The sequence below is a fragment of the Adelges cooleyi genome, unplaced genomic scaffold (assembly GCF_023614345.1).
Source record: "Adelges cooleyi isolate 19-005CV unplaced genomic scaffold, UGA_ACOO_1.1 ACOO_flye_CR_arks_rails_tigmint_CR_PRNA_41, whole genome shotgun sequence".
NCBI lineage: Eukaryota > Metazoa > Arthropoda > Insecta > Hemiptera > Adelgidae > Adelges > Adelges cooleyi.
This window is the reverse complement of record NW_026096090.1, coordinates 3458343-3481141: the sequence shown is the minus strand read 5'-3', so window position 1 is coordinate 3481141 and position 22799 is coordinate 3458343. Positions and strand designations below refer to the sequence as shown.

Sequence of the window (22799 nt, the reverse complement as noted above, 5' to 3'; positions counted from 1 at the left end):
TACTTGGTTACGATTTCTCAAAAATTGCCTAACAAAGTTTTGTTTGTTCCCCGAAGTAATATCGTTAACGCAAAGGAAATTTATAATAATTAACTATAATTAGTTGAAGTTTATATTATTTTTGTATTCGTTTTGTGTGCATTTAAGAAAAAATAGTCTCACTTCTTTTTTTTTAATAACAACCCTTGTAATGTTATCTATAGATGAGGCACAGAACAACTTGACAACGAAAAATATTAAGAAGACATGATTACATTTTAGATAGATTGGTAACTTTTTTTAGCATAAAACTATATTATGGGTTTTGTATACCTACCATGTGTAATTTATGCCATTTTATAATAAACAAAAGTTATACTTATAAAACTATAAAAAAATAATGTATTCATTCATCGACTTTCTTGTTAGAACTTGGAATTATACATGAAAACGCCATCATGGAGTCAAAATATTTTTAAACAATACGAAGATTAAGCAGAAAACCTTCATAAATTGCAAATAAAAATTATTAAGATTTCAAGATAACTTTTACTTGATAAATAGCGTTATACATCCATTTGAAAGAAGATCTAAAATATATTATTTGAATTTATCTTATCCAGTTTATTTTGTGTCTATGGTAGTATTATTATCCTTAAATTAATAATAAAAAAATTAGTACATTTCATCAATGGTTCCTACTTTCTACTTGCTAATTTAGAATTCATACAAATTAAAAAGCACAAGTGCATTTTATCACTTGTCAATAGCATTAAACACATATTTTGTGCAACTACATAAAGAATGACAACAGTAAACTTCTTATTTTATCTAATTATACTTAGTTCACTACTAAGTACTACTTAAGATAAAAAGAAAAACTATTAATAATTTAAAACTTTTGAATATAATATAGTTTTTTTTATTTTAATAAGTATAGTTTAATTTTAGTACAAATTGTGTTTAATAATATGAATATATACAGCTATAATTAAACAGCCATTGAAAATATTCTGTTTGTTGTTTACAAATCCGTTGATGTCGGTGGTCTTTTAGGCAATGACTGTGTTGAAGAACGAGATAAATCAAAACTACTCGGCGTAACATTAGAATATACAGATGTGGTATCCGATTCATCTGTATCTGATGAAGAATAAGAATCCATACTCATTAACTCCTGCCTATATAAACTAATAGAATCGTTGAGCTGTCGTAATTGAGATAAAAGTTGCAAATCCATCTGTCGTAAACTCCCCTAAAATACAAAATTATTAAATAACCAATTTTTTTAATTTTAATTAAATGTATTTATTAAAACATACCATTTCACTTCGAAGATGTGCAAGTTTTATGTCTACAGATGAAGGTTTCCTTGGAGGGACAGGTGGCTTTTCAGTAGGACGTTTATCGGAATGTTCATTAGGTTGTGGAGACTGACGTGTTGGCTTAGGAGAATTGGTATGATCTGGTGGTTTGGACGGTCGACGGTGCGCAGTTTCAGGTTTAATATGTGACGGTACATCATTAAGGCTGAGGCGACTAAGGCTTTCAGGAAGAGGTGGTAAATCGGAATCATATGAAAGCGATAGTGGCGATACAATTTCTGTGTCTACTCTCGGAACTTCCATTCCTGACGACACATCGGGCATTGATGGTTTACGGACTGGGCGTTGAGCCATTTCATTATGCAATGGATGTGGAAACAATGTGAACACTGGCCCCACACTAAAAACAAAATACTCATTCAGTAATTGTGCTAATTTTTTTTAAATTTTGCTGCTTATAGTATTGGCATTTATATACCCAATGGACAATCGTCTCCAGCAAATTTGCAATCTGGACAGCAGGCTTCAAACGCTACTCGACAAATACCACAGGTATCATCGTTAGCGACCCAACGCCATTGAGCCACTCCACTCAACTCTAAAAAAACATTTTCAATAAATTAAGATTTCAAAACAATCGATAGCGATAATAGAAGATAAAAACTTTTAATTGAACAATAGTTACTTACTTGTGACATTTATTTTTAATTTTGGCATTGGCAACCACTAAAATTAAAAGGCATTGGGTTTCAGTTTTCGGACAAATGAAGATAACTTGAAACTGTTGAGACTAAAAATTAAAATCCTAAAACGTTTTATCTTCTTAACGTGCAGTTAGCAAACAAATTTTTAAGGTAGATATATAACATAATTCTAAAATCGCATTCCTCCTTGTCATTTTGATAAAATATAAGACACCGTACTCTACCGTTAAAAACAAACTAACAGCTTGGTCGAAAAGTAGATAGCGCTGCTCGAAATAAATTATTTTATGCAATATTGATAATTTATCACTGTAATATTTTTAAGTGTACTTAGTAAAGATTTATTTACTACAAATGACTCCAGACTGACACAATGTATAACGAATTTCGAAAAAGTATATTGAAAACCGAAATCATTAATTATAACTGATGGTTGGCGTTCGATATTTTAGTATTAAAAACACCAAAAATGTGGCAATAAATTTAAATTACAATTCGACTAATTATGATATCTTAATTATACATCTACTATTTAGTCGTGAGTGTACTACATATGCACAAATTCCTTCGAGATGTTAGTTTAATATGAAGAACACATCTAAAATCTGACCGAATTGATACCTAGTTATGAAAAATATTAAAAAAACACATTTATTGTAACGCATAATACGAGCGACAGATGGCGCTTACTTCGAATAGTATTTAATGTAACGTGAAAAAACTTGACTACATCGTTGAATGTCCGAAAATACATTGCACGGATTAGACAATTAAGACCAATTTTCAATTTGATATCAGGTTTTGTTCGCAAAAATAGTCGAAAACTAGGTACAAGAGCCTGAAAGAGCGGTTTCCCGTTTGGATCACATAGCATGGCCCTAAACGACCAGTACTATTATAAATGTGGGTCAAAACTAAGTGTTAACGTAAGGTCATACTTCACAGGATCATTTCATTAGTATGCATCGTCTCCTCCAGGTGCAAATCTGTAGTCGTCGGCAGTCGATGAGGCTGATCCACTCACCTGGATTGCTGATGGTTTGTCACATAGTGATCACACAACCATGCATCAACGATGATCGCTCACGGTATTACCACAGGATCATATGAAAACAGATTGTTCACTGTTTTCTACGACAGCAAATTTTGCCTTATAAATATAATAATTTATAATATATCTTCGGTTTTCCAAAATCCAGAAGCCTATAAAATTCATAAATATATATATCAGGGTGGTTTTTATTTGGGTGATGTCTGAATTTTTACTTTGAGTGGGGTGTCATTCGATTGAAAAAAAAATAAAAAATGTTACACCTAATCGGAACTTTCTAAGTCAATCCTAACCTCTGCCTGTAAGCAGTTAAAGTTTTCCATTTAAAATACATGCGATTTTTGAATTTTCTAGTGATTATATTGTTTAGATGACTAGTTATTGCCGAAAATATCCAATAATGTATGGAAGTAACGGGAATGGGCCCCCATTCCACACGAAAAAATGTTAACACATATGAATGATTCCATGCCACGTTTGCAACGTTTTTTTACGACAATTTGTCAATTTATTCAAAAAATCCGAAATAAATGGAATATCTTTCGAGTCACGGGGTTTCTTATAGATTGCAGTAGTGTAAAAAATTCATATAGTGCATTTCACGTTAATTCGACTAAGTTTTTTTATATAAGCGAATCGATTTTCTTTGAAAACAAATATATTTATTTGATAAACGTTGTAAGAAGGTAGCTACTAAACATAGTTTCATTTTCAATTAACAACATGACAGGACGTATTCACTATTCAACCATTAACATGATACGTAATTTGGAAATATTTTAACCACTTCTTTCAATGACTAAATTTTATTACTGTAATATTTTGCTATGTGTTATATTATAATTTAAAAACAACTAATAGCCTATTATTAATAAATTAATTTGAGACGACTAATAGTATACATTGTTTAGTGATCTTTTTAAAAGAATTAAACATAGGTAATGTAAAAATGATTTCTTTTGAATTTTTGATGTCTTAAACTTTAATGAAGATGTGAGAAAACCAATAAATTATTATACTCGTATAGATAATAGACTTAAATTATTTTAATTTCTGTCTATCAAACATGAATATGTTTTATTCCGCATGATTAACTCTTCTGCAGTTAAAACAAGATTGTGAGTTCATAAAACGTTATAAAAATACTGTATACAAATATTCTAATTGATCAAAAATGACCTCTTGGAAATTGTCCAACGTTTAAAACCAAAGTAATGATTAAAATATAAATTATTCAAATTATAAATTGTTAATATTTTTTTTTTTTTTTTTAGGTACAACTCGTACATAAATGATGAGCTAGCCAAAGATTCCGGAAAGACGGTTTTGAGACTGCCCCCTTACCATTGTGAACTAAATCCGATTGAATTGGTGTGGTCAATGGCGAAGTCGTTTGTAAAATCCAACAACACAACATACAAGGCCATCGATGTCAAACATCTGCTTCGCCAAGCCATTGACAGGGTAAAACCAGAAGATTGGCAGTCTTTCACAAAACATGTGAAGGACGAGGAACAGAAGTTTTGGGATGTCGACTTCATTTGCCACGAGATGATAGATGAACTTCAGCCCGATTCGCGTCATATTTGGACAATTGGTGAATCGACAGATGAGTCGTCTGATGACGAATTTATTTAATTGATCTAATTTTATTTAATTACCTAATTACTTGTAAATTTGTATGTTACTTTTAAAATATTTTTTTCTTTATATTAATCAAATTCATTGTGTACATTTTTTAATTATTCATAATAATTATTTTTAATGATTGAAATAATGTGAAATTAAAATAAACGTGTATAATCTTTAAAATAAATACTTTTATATAACCATATAATATTGTTTTAAAATATTTAATTTTTGCAAGACGTGTGTCTTTTGTTTTCGTTGTTTTAAATGCGCGACTGGTCATGATCTATTCCGATTCGAGTATAGGCCGTAACACGATTAATTTAAACTAATTTCCCATATAGGTACGATAGTAATTTAATGTGTTAAAAAAAAAAGAATAGATTTGACCTTGTAAAATTCTATAGAAAATTGTGTTTGTTACAGGTCTGGTAAGCATAGTATCTAAGCTGTATTACATTCATAAATTCATGTAGCTGGTAAATAATAATCATTAAAAAATAGTAGGTACCTTAAATTTGATCACTTTATGATAATTGATAACAATTTTAGTGTCATTCAATTTTATGAACGTCCAATAATAATATTGTGTATCATCAACTTTTTTTTTTACCCATGTCTAATTATCATATTTATAAATTAATTTAATTAGTGCGGTCATAGCTGTAAGGTTAACCTTACAGTCTAAATTCTGGTTTCGTTTACAAATTACGAGAAACTGTAGCCACTAGTCTGTCTGTACTCTGTAGGCGCTTGTTGTTGATAAGGATTTAACGACTCTAGTTGGGGCGAGGAAAGGGGTCGTGTTATCAGTTCAAGTGTGCGTGTGTCGTTGTGTTTCATTCAATGAGTTATGACATAGTTGAGCTGAAAAAAAGGCTATGTCAACTGTCAAGTGGTAACAAACTCTAAATACAGTTATAATCGCCAAGGTACTTAAAAAAACTCGTGTGCTCTCTCGTTGCGACAGTTTTTTTTACCAATACTTGGATGACTGGCTCAAAGCACAAATTTAACCGCGAAATGATCGCGGTTGTCGTTGTTAACTCATGCCAGAAACGGTAAAGTTTTAGACATCGTGTAGTTGTTACTTGTTATTTTTGTTGAAGTAGTTTTAGGTAGTAACGTATAATATTAAAAACAAATTGTATTTCGCGCTCGGAGGCCATCCAAATTTTCACTTTTTACGCAACATATTATTAAATATAATTATTAATACAATACGTACCAATATTGTCGTTAACGCATTCCTATATTGTTCAGTGGTTTTCCTATTAATACTTTATTTTTAAGAATTTATATAATTTTTTATTGTGCGTCTAATGTCTTAAAATCGGTGACGGGTCATCAATTTATAAATAACAGAAGACAACATATTATTCTATAATGGCCACGAATTACATCAGAAAACCAGTAATTTTTGTTACAATATGTGTCTTAATGTCTGACTACGTCAATTCTTTACCAATGGAAGTGCTAAGTACAACTTCAGTGACTTCAGAGAAAACTAATGCCGACACACCAGTTGTTAGTTTAGGATTTGTACATGCCTTTGTTGCATCTTTGTCTGTGATAGTTGTGTCCGAATTGGGCGATAAGACATTTTTCATTGCTGCTATTATGGCTATGCGACATTCAAGAATAACTGTTTTTGCCGGTGCCATTTCAGCTCTAGCTCTTATGACAGTTTTATCAGGTAAAACTTAATAATCAAACATAATTTTAGATATATAATGTAATTTTACATTAATTAATTACCCAAGTCATTAGTTGAGTAAATTATCTTGCCCAATATACACCAGTTACAAATACTTCTGTTTTGTATCCCAGCATTCAGTTTAATGAATGATCAAGAAAAGTCCTCGCATTTAAATGAAGTAAACTTAACATTTTCTAGTACTATTTGGTTATGCTGCAACAATAATTCCTCGAGCATATACTTACTACATTTCAACTGCATTATTTGCCATATTTGGTCTGAAAATGCTCAGAGAAGGCTTTAAAATGTCAGCTAATGAAGGTCAAGATGAACTAGAAGAAGTTCAAGCTGATATAAGAAGAAAAGAAACTGAGGTAACACATTTTGAATTTATCACCTATTTAGTAGGAAGCTTACCTTGCAAACAAATGTTGTGTTTTGTGTTCGTATTTATGATTTTGTAAACAACAAATACAGTGGCGGTTTTTTAGCTTACAAGCTTTATAAATCATATTTTAGCACAGTTCACTATAAAAATGTACTCACATATGCAAGTTTTCCGCATAACTTATATCATTTATATTATGTATAAACCAGTTAAACAATTAACAACAACTATCATTCCAAAATATTTTGAAATTCAACAACCATTTCTTCTTATACTATAATTCTAATAGGTGGGTTTAGTAAAAATATAGATTCTAGTAATTGATAATAAAATATTTATTAATAAATAGTCATAGTAACAAAAAGTAACTTCAAAATACTAGAATTTCTGGAAAAAAGGCATCAAGAATTACTAAAATATACTGCAACATCTATATTAAAAACAGCAAATTTATGAGATAAAAATTTGAAAAAATTGAATTAGTAAAGTCTAGTACTGAGGCAAGAAGTATCAGGAAGTCTATTGATATTTCACTTTTAAATTCAATTTATTCAAACATATTTTAATTTAAACATTGATTTTTAAATATACTGATTAGCAGTGATATAGACAATAATGGCGACCGTTTTTAAGCAGGATTTCCGCCGTCATTAGAGGTATCCTTGTCATAGTTTACAGACAGGGGGATGGTAGAAATATCTGATTATTTTAAAATCAATTATAACTACAGCAAATAATAATTGTCCAGATAGTTAGGTGTTAATTAGGAGTCTATGTGTGTACATTTTTTATTAATAAATATTTTTAAATCTAAAATTTTTATATCATTTGTGTATTTAAAATAAGATTAAGATGTGATGATCATAATTTAATATTTTGGACCATAAACAAATTACATTTATTACTAAATGAAATAATATACAATTTTAGTGAAAAGTTGTTTTGTAAATGTTATGTCAATAGCTGTTGATAGACCTATGATAAATTAATAAATGATACAAAATCAGTGTTGAAAATTATAAGTTGTGTTATTTAGATATAATTTAAGGTTATTTTATTGAGTACTCTAGAGATTATGTTGCGATAAAAACAAATACATTATTATTATGTTACTATTTACAAATGTAACATAATAGTTTCCCTATTATCATCTATCTCTAGAAAATATGGTGTTATCGATTTTTTAATACAATTTTGTTTTTTACACTCGAGTTATTTATTTATTATAATGCCAGAGATTTGCACATTGTTAAGGTGTCGTGCACCAAATGCATAATAAATTTAATTATGGCTTCATTTACATTATTTATAGTATTTAATTTTGATTACTTTTGCTACCTATTGTTTGTAGTCAACTAATATAATAATTAGCTTCTACACGTGTATACTTTTTGTTCCATATTGCTTTTCAATCTTTATATTGTCTGAGAATTTCTTTTTGCATTCTCACCTTATCATTCTCTTACAACTAATTAGAGTGATGATTATGGCTTTCCAATGCATGATTAATTGAAAAAAACTATCTATAATTTATGAAATAAACAAGATTTCTCTTAATTTGTTTATTTATTATTCATATATTTTAATATACAATTGAAACTAATGATATAGAATTGGCAATAATGTATTTGTTTCTTAATTTCAAGAGATTTGTTCAAAACAATGTTTGAGACGTTAGGCTTGGTGATTTTTACTTCCCCTAATCATTTTAGCTATCATACATTCAAGCGACTGTGAACATGTATTACAATTTTAAATATTTATGTTAATATTTTATTATACATTCACCTTAAATGATTTATTAGTCAAGGTTCCTTTTTCTTTTGCATGGTTTCCACAATAAGTACCTAACAAAAACTATGTTAAATACAAATAGCTTTTATAATTTAACCAAATAAAAAATAAATATTTGATCATCGAAGACTACCCAAAAAGAAAGGTTATAAATTAATGTTATGTTGCTCTGGCTTGTAGCTCCAGAGAATACTCAGCCTTACACTGCTGTACTCTACTCCATCCAATTCAGGAATACTGGTAATTCTTAACTTGGACAGAGTATAATATTATATTGTAAAATGTTTTACTAGTCAAATTTAGGACCATAAACTAATAAGTTTTTCTATTTATTTTTCTAATAAGTACCTTCTAATATATTATTGATGCATGCAAAAGTTGTAGTTATATTAAAAAAGTTGTAGTTTATAACTATAAAAAAAAAATTTGTTCATTTTTAAAAATGATATATTATGTTTTACGAAAAGAGAAAATAAACTAGTTATATACCATAGAAGATGTAGAAGATCCCATTAAATTAGTGTTTTTTTATTAGTTTTCTATTCAGTTTCAAATGTATAAACATATTTCACATTTTTATTTAAAAATTTAAAAGTGTATCTTAGAAAGCACGTACAAAGAATTTTTAAATTTGTTTCCCTAATTAAGAGTTGCCATGTCTTGCTTAATATAGGTAGCTTATGCAAACTTACTTTAACATTTACAATATTTGATTATGTTATATGATAATAGTTTTATTAAATTATAGGTTTTTGAGTAAAAATAAATAATAAATTATTGCTTTATCTTTTTATATATTACAGCTTTTGTGCTCGCTATACTAATTCTAAATGTTTGGTTTTTAGCTTGTGCATAAAACAAAATAGCTTTTGTTGTCTTAATACTACTAAAATAAAATATAAAAATAGTTTATCAAATAAATGTATAATAAATGAATACAATTTTAAAAACAATAGTTTTTAAAAGACATTTGTGAGTACTATTTTATTAAAAATATTTTTTTCTTAAAAACAAAAAAGTCATTTATTCAATATATTTTTTTTTTTTTTTTTGGAATTCTATAACATTTCTTCTTCATCTCTTTATGCTGTATTTATTGTTTGGGAATATATTATAAAATACCTAAAGTGCAAGAAGGATAAGAAAGAAACTTCTCCAGTTGCACAGAATTCTGACGATTTGCCAGTGACACCACCTGTGGTGGAGACCATTATGCCATCTAATGACAATAATACGAAGGTAAGCACAGAAAAGTAAACCCTAATACTATTTAAACAAGTATTAAACCAATTAGGAAGTAGCAATATTATTTAATATTTTAAAATAATGTATTTGTTTTAGTTGTATTGTGTTTAATGTATAAGCATTATTTGATTGATGTACACAATTATTTTTTGAGCAACATAATCTTTAATATTTTTAAAGGGATATTAATTATATATAGTGTTATTAATTTATTTAGATAATGTATTAACGCAATATCTCTCTAAAGTACTCAGTTTAAGCTGGTTAAAGTAGTGATGACATACACAAAAAATACCTATTGTTTTAAACTTTTATATAGGAAATTGATGTGGAACAACAAGCTACTAGACAGTGTCGCTTTAGGTGTGGCAGCAAAAGTCTATTGTTTGTGTCACAGACTTTACTTCAAGCGTTTACAATGACGTTCCTGGCCGAATGGGGGGATCGTAGTCAATTGGCAACAATTATTTTAGCAGCAAGAGAAGTATAATATTATTGTAAAATCTTCATAAACTATGCAGTTTTCTATAATTGTTTTAATTTTCAGAATGCTTATGGCGTTGCACTAGGAGGTGTGTTAGGACATTCGTTTTGTACCGGCTTAGCAGTAATAGGTGGACGTTTTATTGCCCAAAAAATTTCTGTCAGAACTGGTATATAAAATGAATACTTAAACTCACTTATAGGTAATAATAATTGATTTTATTTTCTGTTATACAGTAACTATTGTTGGCGGTGTTGTATTTATAATGTTTGCATTGACGGCACTAATGTTTGATCCGAATGAAGGAGAAACGTAGCTGTTAATATCTTCAAATATAACTTTAATGAGCAACAAAAGCTTAGAAATATTCAGATTTGTTAACTGAAAAATACCTATTTGAATCAAAGATAATTTATAATTACTTGAGAACATAATATATTCATTGAAATGAAATAGTACAAACCAAACATTTGGTTTGTAGTTATGACTAATATATTTGTGTTATGATTATTTACTTATTATTTTTTTAAAATGTCATTAACACAAAGTCAAGAACGTAAGATTATTTTTTTTTTACATTTAAAATATTTACGTGTTATTTTTTTATTTAAGCCATATGAATTACTTTACTTAAACAAACGCCATTGTATTACCTTTTAAAACCAAATTATGTATAATTTTACATAAATGTTATTAAAAATGTATAGTATTCTAAATTACATATGTTCTACCTGAATGTACTTAACAAATTGTTGTTATTTGTAAAAAGTCTATTTTGTTTTCATTAAACAAATTAAAAAGTAAACTTGGTTATATTACATTATTTTATTCTAAAAATGTACAATTGGTTATTAGCTTACAATTTAAAAAATGTCATTTATTAGAAGAAACATAAGAAAATTGATTTTTAAAGGTGCTTAACTAATCACACGTTTGGGTACCTAATGTGTTTTAAGCACACAATTTTATTGGTTTTACACTGAATTAGAGGTCCAAAGTAAGTATGAGGGGGCTTTTATAAAATGTCTGCTATAAAAACATACACATAAATTTGTGTGCACATAATGTAGTAGCATACACACATACTTCATACTTCCCTAATATCACACTTGTTGACGGTCTACTTCTATGGCTTAGTAGGCATAAAACTCGAAAATCAGACTCTTGTACAAAAGTTTGACACCATCTCTGACTAGTTATTGGACATTTTTTTCCATCTAAAATGAGGCATTAGACAAGTTTTGGAATTGCTCGACCACATTCTTAAGACTTCGGCGCCACCGAGGGGGAGGGCTATACAAAGGTTTTTTCCGACAGTCTTTTAGCCAAAAATAATTTATTGTCAAAAAAATTGTAGCTTTAGTTTCAGCTAAAAAAACTTCAAATAAAATCTTCATTATAATAAACTATCCAAGAATGTCTGAATAAGTATAATAATTTGTTAATACATGTAGAAACAAATTAATTTTATAAATTGCTTAAAACTTATGCACTATAAGGGTCGCGACTGCAAAGCCGAAACCTGTATAATTTTAATGTAATTTAAAGTTAAAGAAAACACTTTTTATTAATAGCTTTGGTTATTTTTGTTAAAGAAAAATGATCGGATGCCTTTATTAAATGTTTCATTTTTTTTTCTTTTTAATTAAAATGGTATTTAATTAACTTGTAGTGCGGTTGGATGCTACTATGCCGGTAACTATATGTATATTTTTGGTTAATCTTTTAATAATTATAGAGTAAAAATAAGTATGATAATGACAATCTATTTCAAGTTTTAAAATGTTTATTATTTTTGTAAACATTTTATATCTTATCCATTCATTCATTTCGATTTTCACTTGTGCCATAATTCATTAACAGTATATTTTTGCCTTATTGGTGCAAATAGAAGGGAGGGGAGGAGAGACTTGGCTCTTTCGTCAAATCCTCATCTAGGGATTTGCCCCTCCCTCACGTCTTTTTAATCAATATGCTAGTTGGGTTACGTATATGCATAAGGGCTATTTGCGCGTATGTATTACCTTTCTTAAATGTATGTTATGCAAAACCTTTAAACTATACGACTTACCATTGTATTGTTGTATAAGCGGAGGTATCGTTAAATGGAAATTGTATGCATTTGTTCTAAATTTTATAAAAATTTGTTACGTGAAATAATTTATACTATGTAATAAATTATTAAAAATAATTTTAAAAAAAGGCAAGCGATGTGTCCGTGGCAGTTAAGGGGAACGGAAAGCGATATTTATTTTAAGGGGCAAAGGATAGGCAATAATTAACAAAAATTGATTTAATAGCCATTTTACATATGTCTATTAATTTCAAGGCGAACACATATTACAATTTTCTAATTATATAACTTTAAAGTTATATTTCTCCGAGTTATGACGAAAGTTTGATATTTTTTCAATGGGGGCTAAAAGGACGATTTTTGATTTAGAGATTAAAAAAGTAGTTGGATGTATTAGAAAAAACTATAAAAAAGTAAAAATAAAATGCTTATAAATATTTTTTGAAAACAAAATTAAAAATCGGTCTTTGGCCCCCATGAGAAGATATAAAACTATAAAACAAAAATTATTGAAATCGGTTCGGTAAACAATAAAAATTAGTCTATAATCTGTTAAAAATGTTTTGTATGTCCTACTAAGAAGATGCCCCTGAATATAGGCAACATAATGTACAGTTCAGCAGTTCGGTAAATTAGTCCGTATGCTAATATAAAGGGTGTCCCATAAAGTGCGCAACATTTAAAAAATTAATAAAACAGTTACATATCAATGAAAATACATATATTCTTATTATTTACATTCAATAACATCTCCGATTTTATTGTGAAAAACAATGTCTTGCATATTACCTTCACTGAGTCTGCATGTGTTGACAATCTCGATGAAATTGGCGCAACGGACGGGCGCCCGCGGTTTGACTCCCAAGGCACAGGCCGACTGCGCGAGCTACCGTGACTCCCGTCCGTCGCGCCAATTTCATCGAGCGCATCATCACATGCAGACTCAGTGAAGGTGGTCTGGCATAATATGCCAGACATTGTTTTCCACAATTAAATCGGAGATGTTATTGAACTTGTTTTATTAAATAAATACATAAGTATATAAATACAATATATATAATATATGTTATTAAAGTAACAAGCATATCAATTTTTACAATGTTTAATAATACTGATTAAAAAGTTTCATTAGAAAAAGGAATCGCTTTTGTCGGCTTGACTAGATTTTGTAATAATATACGCATAAAAATACACACATGCACCTACACAATATAACATATTATGTATTAAAATACAGGCTTTAAACTTCTGATAACATGTTATCGCTAGATTTCTTGTGATTGATGCTAGATTTGGTCAATGGAAGAAAATTAGGACGCGCCAATATGCTGGAATTTTGACAACACGAATCTGGAGTCTGAACAGCAATTATATCAGTTTGTGTTTCGGCCACGCTGGTAGAGGAAGGACTAACACAGCGGAGTATTAAATCCATAGAGTTTTGTAGTTGTTGAACCTAAAAAATATTTTATATGTTAAAATAGCAATATATATTATGCAGTGTGTACAATTTAAGTGAAAAAAAAATTAATTGGCAATGAAACAATAATTTAATTTTTTTTTGTACTTCTACATAAATCAGTAAGTTAAAAAAAAAAAAAAATGTACAATGATTAACAAGTTACAATTAAATTTTAGTTTCGATGCGGAGCAGCTATGCTATTTTTTTTTTAATGTAAGCTTTTTTAATATATATATATATTAAAAAAACATTATTTTCACATATCTTGATTGTTGTTCTATTACCTTTACATCAAGTGCAGAACACGTATTTTCCAGACATTTAAAATCCCCATCACTGTTGCTGTTTCCTCCAATTCGGCTATCAATGTTATTCACCTTAAGTTTCAAGTGATGTTATAGTTATTACTTATTAGTAAGTAGCGATAATAATAAATTTAAGAAAAAATAAAACAAATATACATACAAAGTGATTAATTTAATGTAAATCTATTTTATGTTAAATGAATCACACTATATGTCTTCTACTCAATAATTAAGAAAGTTAAAAATATGTATAATATTGTTGAAATATTTTCAGATTTGCAAAGTATTTTATTTAAACCTTGCCATTAAAATAAGTTTACATATTTTTTACTTTAATTAAAATATGTTATTACTTTTTTCCACAATTCATTAATCGCCTGCATTTGTAATACTACTAATTTGTGTTCTTTTTCAAGCGTGCTTTTAGTATCTCCTAAATCTTTACTCATTTGTCTGAAACCATAAACATTTTTTAACAATACCATTATTTTTGTTTATTAATTACTATTTTAATTTTTATTTACTGTATGTGTTCATTAAAACGTAGCATTTGAATATTTTGATAGACATTGGCCACAGTTTTGTTTAAATTACGAGTCTGATACCCTCTCCAAATCTTTTGAATAATGGTAGCTGCTTTATTCAGATCTGTAAATGTATGTTTAACTTGTTAGTTTGAACCTTATAATATTTATCTGAGTTAGTGTTCACCATTATGGTTTTCATTGAAATTCATAATTGATGCTTTATTTTTTATCATTTGTAATTTTTCCATGGTAGGTGCTCGTGATTCTTCTCCAGCGGGGGTCTGTAGGCCGATCGATGGTTTTTGTCTGGGAGCACCTGGTGTTAAAGGACTAGGCAACGAGTCCAATATCGGTAACATAGTGCTGGCAGCGGGCAAAGGTTGTGACTGACTATAACTACCCGACAGAGGTAAATGTACACTCCGAGTCATACTACAGGGTGTCGCTTGGCAACTCTCTGGACCAGTAGATAGCCGTTGTGAAGTAGACTTTAGGGTGCTAGCATCTAAACTTCTAGTCATTAGGGATTCTTGTTCAGACTCGTTTGTACTTGAAACAGAAGTTCCTGCGAGTACAAAAAGATAATATATAATAATAATAAAAACTAGAAAAAATGTAGTATTATTTAATATCTGCTAAGAAAAAAGTACACAAAGTGGATGGATATCGAAACTTTGTAATAGTTTATTGGACACAGCAACAGACTGACTCAGAGAGCGAAAACAAAAGGTAGGTTAGGTTATCGCTGAACTGCCAAGATTTTGGGCCACTTGAGCTCATTAAATTAATTATTTCTAAGTATCTTAACCAAGGAGGCTTGATTTTATGTATATAGTGGGCTTAATTATATAATCCACCGAATCTCAATTTAATCCCCGTTTGAATTGGACAGGGTTTAATGAAATTGAAAAAAACCCTTAGTGGACAGTACCAAGATCAGCAATATGTATACTTCAAATTTTAAGAACATAACGAAAAATGGCAGTATTTAGCATGCGCAACTGATTAAAGGTTAATTATTAAAAAAATTTAGGTTATTTTAAATACACTTTTATTTAGCGTTGTTTTTTATATTATGTTTATAAAATAATTATACTATTTGAATTAGTATTTCTATTTTTATTTTTATAAAATATTATTTAAATAATGCTTAGGTTTATTCAAATTATGTCTCGAATAGTAATTTTAAATAGCTTAGTTGAGTTATGTAATACGTACATATCATAAGAAAATTAAAATGCAAGGTATGCAAGTGTGACAGCAAAGTGACTATAATACAATTAAAAAGACACAATTTATCAAACTTACTGTGCAACTGCTCCCTATATTGTTGAGCTTTGCTTAACACTAATCTTAATTTTCTTTCGTGTTCAGTCTCTAATGCTCGATTAGTAATTGGACAGGTTTCTGCTAAATAACGAACAAGAGCTGCATGTTGACCAGTGTGAAATTTTCGACCTTGCCCTTGACTATAAAGCCATTCAGCCTTTAAACTAAAAATAAAGGATCATTTTTATTGGAGCACCAAGAATACATTTTGCACTTACTTTTCAATATCATCAACGGCGTAACCATCAATTATTTTAACACTAGGACACCAATTTACAATGTAAGGCCTATAATTGAAACTATACCCTTCTAGACAATTATTTCCTGCTAGAGAAATTTCTTTTAAAGAGTTTAGTCGGCATAGCTGTGATATTTCATTTAGATCATTGAGATTGTTATTGGCTAAAGTTAAAGTATTAAGATTGATCGGAAGAAAATGTTGACAGTTTGTCAAATGGCATATTTGATTTGAATGTAAATGTAATCGCTATAAAAATAATAATGATAATAATAATAATATGAAAGAAGATTAAATTAATCAATTTACTTCTAGTTTTAAAAGATGACTTAGATTTGTGATGTATGTTATACTGTTAAATGACAGATCCATGTGCACCAAATTCACATTGGTTGATAAATGTTCAATTATCTAACAAAATAAAAATATTAAATATGAAATTAATAGTAGATAATAAACAAATTAATTGACTCCTAATGGGAACTTACTTTGATTTTATTGTTTGACAAATTTAACCACGTTAAATTCACTAGATCTCTGAGCCCTTCAATGCTCATTAGATGATTATTTGATAAATCTAATTTTACAATTTTAGTTAACTTTGAAACAGTATACATCCTCATCATTTGGTTGTGACTTGCTATTAACTATACATACAAAATGTATAATAATATAAAGAAATTCATAAGGTAAAAATTATTTTTATTAAGTAACAAATCTTAAGGTGGTAGTATCTTACTTCAGTGAGGTTCATATAATTTTCTATATTCTCCAATTTTTGTAAGTTGTTTTTGCTCACGTCTAAAACGTTGATAGTATTGCAATTTTCTTGTTTGGGTAGCTTTCGTAATTCCTGATTGGACATGTCTAACAAAGAGTTATCTGAAAATTATACTCGTGTTATCTTACTTAATAAAAATAAATAATTTATCAATTGAAAATACATGTTAAATAATATAGAACATTTAATATTTGTTTGTCAAATACTTGTTAAGTTGTTTTATGTGTAGTATTTTATAATTTATGATTTATGATGTAGCTGAGCAAGTGCTACAGTAATCGTATTTTGTCACAAGAAAATATATTATTCACTTTTACATTGTCTAAATTCTTTAGAAAATCATAATTTAGGTCTTGAGTAAATAATTATTCTTAATATTAAGATAAAAAAATAGGAATAAACAAATTTGTAAGCAACGTACCCTCCATTTTATGAAAGAAAATGACTACTTTGATTATAGTACTTGAATAATTTTTAAACCTAATTTAGTTGTGTGATCACTAAAAAATAATGTTGATATAGCCGTATATAATTTTAAATATTTTTAATTTGTAATTTATAAGAAACTTTTTTTTTTAAATTTAACGCGATTTGCATTCTGCGATGAGCCGTGAGCGACAACAGAACAGTTAGGGATAGTGGATACGTTATCATTGCTAATAGTAAACAAACTAGAAACTAGGAACGGTTAAAAAATTGATATCTCAATCTCGTTTCTCGTATTAATTTTGTTTATTTTAAATTGGAACATACTTCCTACTCGTCTACTGACAAAGGCCAAAGGGATAATGATTAAAGAATCAAGAATGTAAACATGATATATTTTTATTTTTCGAAAGTTTAATACTGCAATTATTTTTGTTTAATATTACTTAATACTTATAAATGTTGTGTAGTTGATTTTCATAAAAAGGTAAGTGAACAATGTCGTCTTTAAATATGTATATCCAAATAATAGGTTTTTATATGCTTTTAAACACACGTGTTTTAATCGTTTGAATTAGTGTTTGGAATGTATTGGAAACGTGTTAAAGTGTACTACGCAAACCATTTGCGTATCAGTCGCCTCAAGTACTGTACGATATCCAAGTCATCAAGACTTACCAACGAACCCGAACTGATTGTCGAGCAAAACCATGTACCTAAAGTAGTTGATGAATGTATGGGTAAAGCACCTCGTTTAATACCCATAGAAAAATCTGAATTTCGTAAAAATGCGTTAAATATTCAAATGCTTTCATCTAATTTGTATGATCAACTTTTCAATGAGCCTCATCAAACAAATGATAATGTTCAAAGATCAGCTTTGCGTGAACTCTCCAAATTTGGACTGCCATCGGTATTGCACCCAATTCCAGATGTTGAACTCCAGCTGCCTCCATTAGAAGGGAACATAGTTGAACATTTTTATGAAATTGGTAGAATACAAAGTGAACCATATGCATTATTAATGGACGAATTTTTGAAAAATTCCATTCCAGAAATGCCAAAACATTGGGAATTTAGAGAAGGATGGACTAGGTATGGTAAAAATATCGAACCTTGTGATCATCCAAAAGAAAAAGTTATGATATTTGACGTTGAAGTATGTTGTACAGAAGGAGATCTGCCCACTATGGCCACTGCTGTCACATCAGAAGCTTGGTACAGTTGGGTGAGTAAAGATTTAATCAACTGTAACACTAGAATGGGCAGAAATTTAGGTTATTCCATCAACGATCTTATTCCATTAGAGTCTCCAGCAAATTCTAAAGATAAACCTACTGATTGGACTATTACTCCTAAATTATGTGTTGGACACCATGTAGCTTTTGATCGTGCTAGAATAATGGAACAGTATTGGTTAAGTCGTACAGGTCTTCGTTTTATAGATACTATGTCATTACATGTCGCAGTAAGTGGTATTACTAGTTATCAAAAAGCATTACTAAAATCAAAAAATATCATAGAAGATGAATCCTGGCAACAGTACAGTTCCTTAAACAGTTTAAATGAAGTTTATAAGTTATATTGTAAATTGGATTTATCTAAAAGCAACCGTGAAACATTCGTTAAAGGTTCATTAACAGATATTAACAATGATTTTCAGAATTTAATGACTTATTGTGCAAATGATGTGATAGCTACTTCACGAGTCTTAACACAATTATGGCCATTATTTTGTGAGAGATTTCCTCATCCAGTGACATTAGCTGGTATTTTGGAATTGGGTACCTCTTACTTGCCAGTTAACTCAAATTGGAAAAAATATTTAGATACTTCTAATGAAATCTATGAAGATTTGAATATAGAATCCAAGTTCTTATTATCACAACAAGCAAATCAAGCATGTCAATTGATGTACAATGAAAACTATAAAAAAGATTTGTGGCTCTGGGATCAAGATTGGACTCCTAAACAATTTAAATTAAAGAAAGAAAAAAAGAAGAAACTAGAAATCACTGTTGAAAATAAACCTATAGTACCTGAAGATATTTATGAAGAAAGATATTTAGAGTTAGAAAATAAATTTAAAAATCTTATGGAAACAAATGAAAGAATGCCTGTTAAAACTCCTCATTTAGCCGGATATCCAGAATGGTATAGAAAGTTATGTGCCCCTCCTAAAGATCCAAATTGGGTTCCTGGTCCTAACCTCATAAGTTCAGGAATGCATTTAGTTCCTAAGTTACTCTCTCTAATGTGGAAATCTATTCCTTTACACTATGTTCGAAGTCATGGCTGGGGTCAACTTGTACCCTATGATACTGATATTAAAATTCCAGATGCTGAACTTGTACCCATTAAAGAGTTAGAGGAACATTGTGTTCAAAGTAATTTAACTTGTGGCTGTGATATAAAAATGACCTGTTCAGAAATTCATGAAGAAGTTCAAAAAAACCTAGTTAAATATGAATGTACTTTCAAAAAAAAAATTGGAAAAGACAAGTTTCGCTCTCTGTGCAAGACCAGTTTTGAATCAAAGTGTGGTCTTTTGAAACTACCACATAAAGATGGTAATCATTTGAATGTAGGAAATCCACTTGCAAGAGATTTCTTAAATAAATTTTCACAAAGTGGTCTGTCTGGAAAAGATAGTAAAGCAGAACGAATTATTGAAATATCACGAATGTTGTCGTATTGGAGAAATAACAGAGAACGGGTTGAAGGACAATTTGTTGTTTGGACAGATAAGTCTGAAGGACGTGGTGCAATCTTACCTCAAGTTGTAGTTTGTGGTACTCTAACTCGTAGAGCTGTTGAAAGAACATGGATGACAGCATCCAATGCTATTGATGAAAGAGTGGGTTCTGAACTACGCAGCATGATTCAAGCACCTCCTGGTTACCATTTGGTGGGGGCTGATGTGGATTCACAAGAATTATGGATTGCTTCTATTATTGGCGATTCTCATTTTGGTAAAGAACACGGTGCTACTGCTTTTGGATGGATGACACTTAGTGGTAAAAAGAGTGATGGTACAGATATGCATAGTGCTACCGCAAAAGCAATTGGAATCACAAGGGATAATGCCAAAGTATTAAATTATGCTAGAATTTACGGTGCGGGTAAACCATTTGCTGAGCGTTTATTGAAACAGTTTAATCCGGATTTGACCATAGCGCAGGCAAAACAAAAAGCGATAGCTATGTTCAATGTGACCAAAGGGAATAGGGTTTACAAATTACGTGATTCTGTTTTACCGGAACTTAAAAAAAGAGAATATACACGACGTGGTGCAGAAGACGTTTGTACTATTTATAATTTAAGCGGTGAAGAAATATTTGAAAAACCTGCTTGGAGTGGAGGCTCGGAATCGGCTATGTTCAATAGCCTAGAACATATTGCATATTCAAAACATCCAAAAACACCATTTTTAGAATCAAGACTGAGTCGTGCTTTAGAAGTACAAGAAAGTGATGTAGGAAAATATGTGCCAACTAGAATTAACTGGGTTGTTCAAAGTGGTGCTGTAGATTTTCTACACTTAATGCTAGTCTGTATGCGATGGTTGGTGCATCCTAATGTAAGATTTTGTTTGAGTTTTCATGATGAAATACGATATCTGGTCCCTAGTGAACATCGTTACCAAACTGCACTCGCATTACATGTTACCAATTTACTGGTCAGAGCATTTTGTGTTCAAAAATTGGGCATGACAGATTTACCTCAGTCTGTAGCATTTTTCAGTTCAGTCGAAGTGGATACTGCACTTAGAAAAGACGCGACTCACGATTGTGTTACGCCTTCAAATCCGTATGGATTATCAAAAGCTTATGGGATTCATCTTGGAGAGTCGTTAAACATCATTAAAGCAGTAGAACTTTCTGGCGGTAACATTGGAGTGTTTAAAAAGAAAAAGAAAAAAAACTGACCAACTAATATCAGCTATTAATAACTTAGATTATCGTAGAACTAAATAATTACTTGTGTATTATAATTTTTTATAAAGAGTATCATTTATTAAGTGTTATTTTTTTACAGAATGTCGAAAGCGACTAAACGTAAACATGTCCAGAAGGAAATGCTCAATTCAGATTGGCTGGGGCCTACGGGTGATCAGCGTTTGGTGCGGATAGTTGCGGGACGTGGAAACAATCTTCATGAAGTTTGTTCTGTAGATGATAATGAAACATTTTTAGTGTCGATGCCAGCAAAATTTAGGCGTAATGTTTGGGTCAAGCGAGATGATTATGTTGTGATTGAGCCAATCCTCGAAGGAGATAAAGTACGAGGTGAAATAGTACGTGTATTGACAAGAGAAGATGTCAAAATGTTGAAACAAAAAGGTTGGGGTAAAAAAGATTACGATGATGAAATTGCACCCAACACTAATCGACCTATTGTCACTACAATCAGCGACTTGAGTGGTACAGACACTGACACTGATCATGATGACCCGTCTGAAGACACCGATTACTCTTCATAAAAAGGCCAGATCTACTTCCCTTCTGTGGCACCATGTGCTAACAAAGACTATATTCTGTTAATATTTTGTGATTTATGTATTAAGTTAAATATATGGAAAGTAACAAGTCTAAGTACCTATTTATTTTTAAGAATAATATCTAATAAATATATTGTGTAATAAAATGTTCAAAATAATTGTACTAATCTATTTTGCTTCTTTTGTTCCGTATCCAATTCTGTGAGTATCAAATAATTTATATATTATGTTTTATACAACACATATTTATATATTATTTAAGTTATTGACCGATATCAAAGTACTTAAATTATTTTAACATAATTATGAAACGAAATAAATATCTATTGCCATTAAATTAAACACCAATTTACAAAGTACAAATTATAATTTAAACTTTTGTAATCGGTGGTAACAGGAATTTTGATTACAATATAATATTAATGTTTTAAAATAATTTATCACTAACGTAGTTCATTTGAACGTTAGTGTGTAATGTTAAAGGTGATAGTAAATTACTTGTTGTGTTGGATATTGTAAAGTCGGTGTGTTAAGTCTTTAAAGAACTAGTTATTTTTTTTATTTTAAGTATAATGCGGTCAATAACACATTTCACACTGACAGTTTGCTAAGTAGCTATTTTTAAAACCAACAATAATAAATATCATTTATTTTATTGTAATTTATTATACATAGTTATAATTTTTTTTTTTTTTTAATTGAAAAGTACAAGGAATCTGAGTTGGGGCGACATTTCAGTTTTTCTTAGGGTGGGCAAAAATTTTATCGACCCAATGTTCATTTACAAATATAAATATTTTTTTCAAAACACTTGGATACAAAACAGTAATAACACAAATATTATAAACCTTCATACCT

General features: G+C 29.6%; 5 protein-coding genes across 6 annotated transcripts; 3 read left to right on the top strand and 2 right to left on the bottom strand.

The window, feature by feature from the left end:
* Positions 1–893: 893 nt before the first annotated feature.
* On the bottom strand, positions 894–1902 carry LOC126841815 (leucine repeat adapter protein 25-like). Its single transcript, XM_050578479.1, has 3 exons — positions 1783–1902; positions 1302–1704; positions 894–1234 (listed from the first exon to the last, which is right to left on the bottom strand). The coding sequence occupies exons 2-3, from the start codon at positions 1656–1658 to the stop codon at positions 1004–1006; spliced, it is 588 nt and encodes a 195-aa protein (XP_050434436.1). The 5' UTR covers positions 1659–1704; positions 1783–1902; the 3' UTR covers positions 894–1003.
* A 3463-nt stretch (positions 1903–5365) lies between these two features.
* On the top strand, positions 5366–10980 carry LOC126841935 (transmembrane protein 165). 2 transcript variants are annotated; one of them, XM_050578751.1, is made up of 6 exons: positions 5366–6384; positions 6586–6761; positions 9698–9808; positions 10134–10298; positions 10362–10467; positions 10535–10980. In XM_050578751.1, the coding sequence occupies exons 1-6, from the start codon at positions 6075–6077 to the stop codon at positions 10612–10614; spliced, it is 948 nt and encodes a 315-aa protein (XP_050434708.1). In that variant the 5' UTR covers positions 5366–6074; the 3' UTR covers positions 10615–10980. The 2 variants fall into 2 exon arrangements, with proteins under 2 accessions (XP_050434708.1, XP_050434710.1); XM_050578753.1 differs by lacking the exon at positions 9698–9808 and having other exon boundaries at positions 5373–6384; positions 10535–10977.
* Positions 10981–13135: 2155 nt separating this feature from the next.
* Positions 13136–17650, bottom strand: LOC126841838 (centrosomal protein of 97 kDa). Its single transcript, XM_050578516.1, has 11 exons — positions 17436–17650; positions 16973–17115; positions 16722–16880; positions 16543–16644; positions 16214–16482; positions 15975–16159; positions 14851–15231; positions 14664–14787; positions 14493–14592; positions 14119–14211; positions 13136–13828 (listed from the first exon to the last, which is right to left on the bottom strand). The coding sequence occupies exons 1-11, from the start codon at positions 17440–17442 to the stop codon at positions 13613–13615; spliced, it is 1779 nt and encodes a 592-aa protein (XP_050434473.1). The 5' UTR covers positions 17443–17650; the 3' UTR covers positions 13136–13612.
* A 119-nt stretch (positions 17651–17769) lies between these two features.
* Positions 17770–21472, top strand: LOC126841925 (DNA polymerase subunit gamma-1, mitochondrial). Its single transcript, XM_050578735.1, has 2 exons — positions 17770–17927; positions 18019–21472. The coding sequence occupies exon 2, from the start codon at positions 18027–18029 to the stop codon at positions 21366–21368; it is 3342 nt and encodes a 1113-aa protein (XP_050434692.1). The 5' UTR covers positions 17770–17927; positions 18019–18026; the 3' UTR covers positions 21369–21472.
* Positions 18645–22112, top strand: LOC126841926 (probable RNA-binding protein EIF1AD). The gene is made up of 2 exons (XM_050578736.1): positions 18645–18668; positions 21479–22112. The coding sequence occupies exon 2, from the start codon at positions 21480–21482 to the stop codon at positions 21921–21923; it is 444 nt and encodes a 147-aa protein (XP_050434693.1). The 5' UTR covers positions 18645–18668; position 21479; the 3' UTR covers positions 21924–22112.
* The last annotated feature ends 687 nt before the right edge of the window (positions 22113–22799 follow it).

Excerpts from the sequence above, each read along its gene's own strand:
- LOC126841815 (XM_050578479.1), bottom strand. The coding sequence starts at position 1,658 with ATGGCTCAACGCCCAGTCCGTAAACCATCAATGCCCGATGTGTCGTCA. Across the intron at positions 1,235-1,301 it reads CACATCTTCGAAGTGAAATG|GGGAGTTTACGACAGATGGA; the intron begins GTATGTTTTAAT and ends TTTGTATTTTAG.
- LOC126841935 (XM_050578751.1), top strand. The coding sequence starts at position 6,075 with ATGGCCACGAATTACATCAGAAAACCAGTAATTTTTGTTACAATATGT. Across the intron at positions 6,762-9,697 it reads TAAGAAGAAAAGAAACTGAG|TGCAAGAAGGATAAGAAAGA; the intron begins GTAACACATTTT and ends AAATACCTAAAG. Across the intron at positions 10,468-10,534 it reads AAAAATTTCTGTCAGAACTG|TAACTATTGTTGGCGGTGTT; the intron begins GTATATAAAATG and ends TCTGTTATACAG.
- LOC126841838 (XM_050578516.1), bottom strand. Across the intron at positions 16,160-16,213 it reads GCCGTTGATGATATTGAAAA|TTTAAAGGCTGAATGGCTTT; the intron begins GTAAGTGCAAAA and ends CTTTATTTTTAG. Across the intron at positions 13,829-14,118 it reads GTTCTGCACTTGATGTAAAG|GTTCAACAACTACAAAACTC; the intron begins GTAATAGAACAA and ends AATATTTTTTAG.
- LOC126841925 (XM_050578735.1), top strand. The coding sequence starts at position 18,027 with ATGTATTGGAAACGTGTTAAAGTGTACTACGCAAACCATTTGCGTATC.
- LOC126841926 (XM_050578736.1), top strand. The coding sequence starts at position 21,480 with ATGTCGAAAGCGACTAAACGTAAACATGTCCAGAAGGAAATGCTCAAT.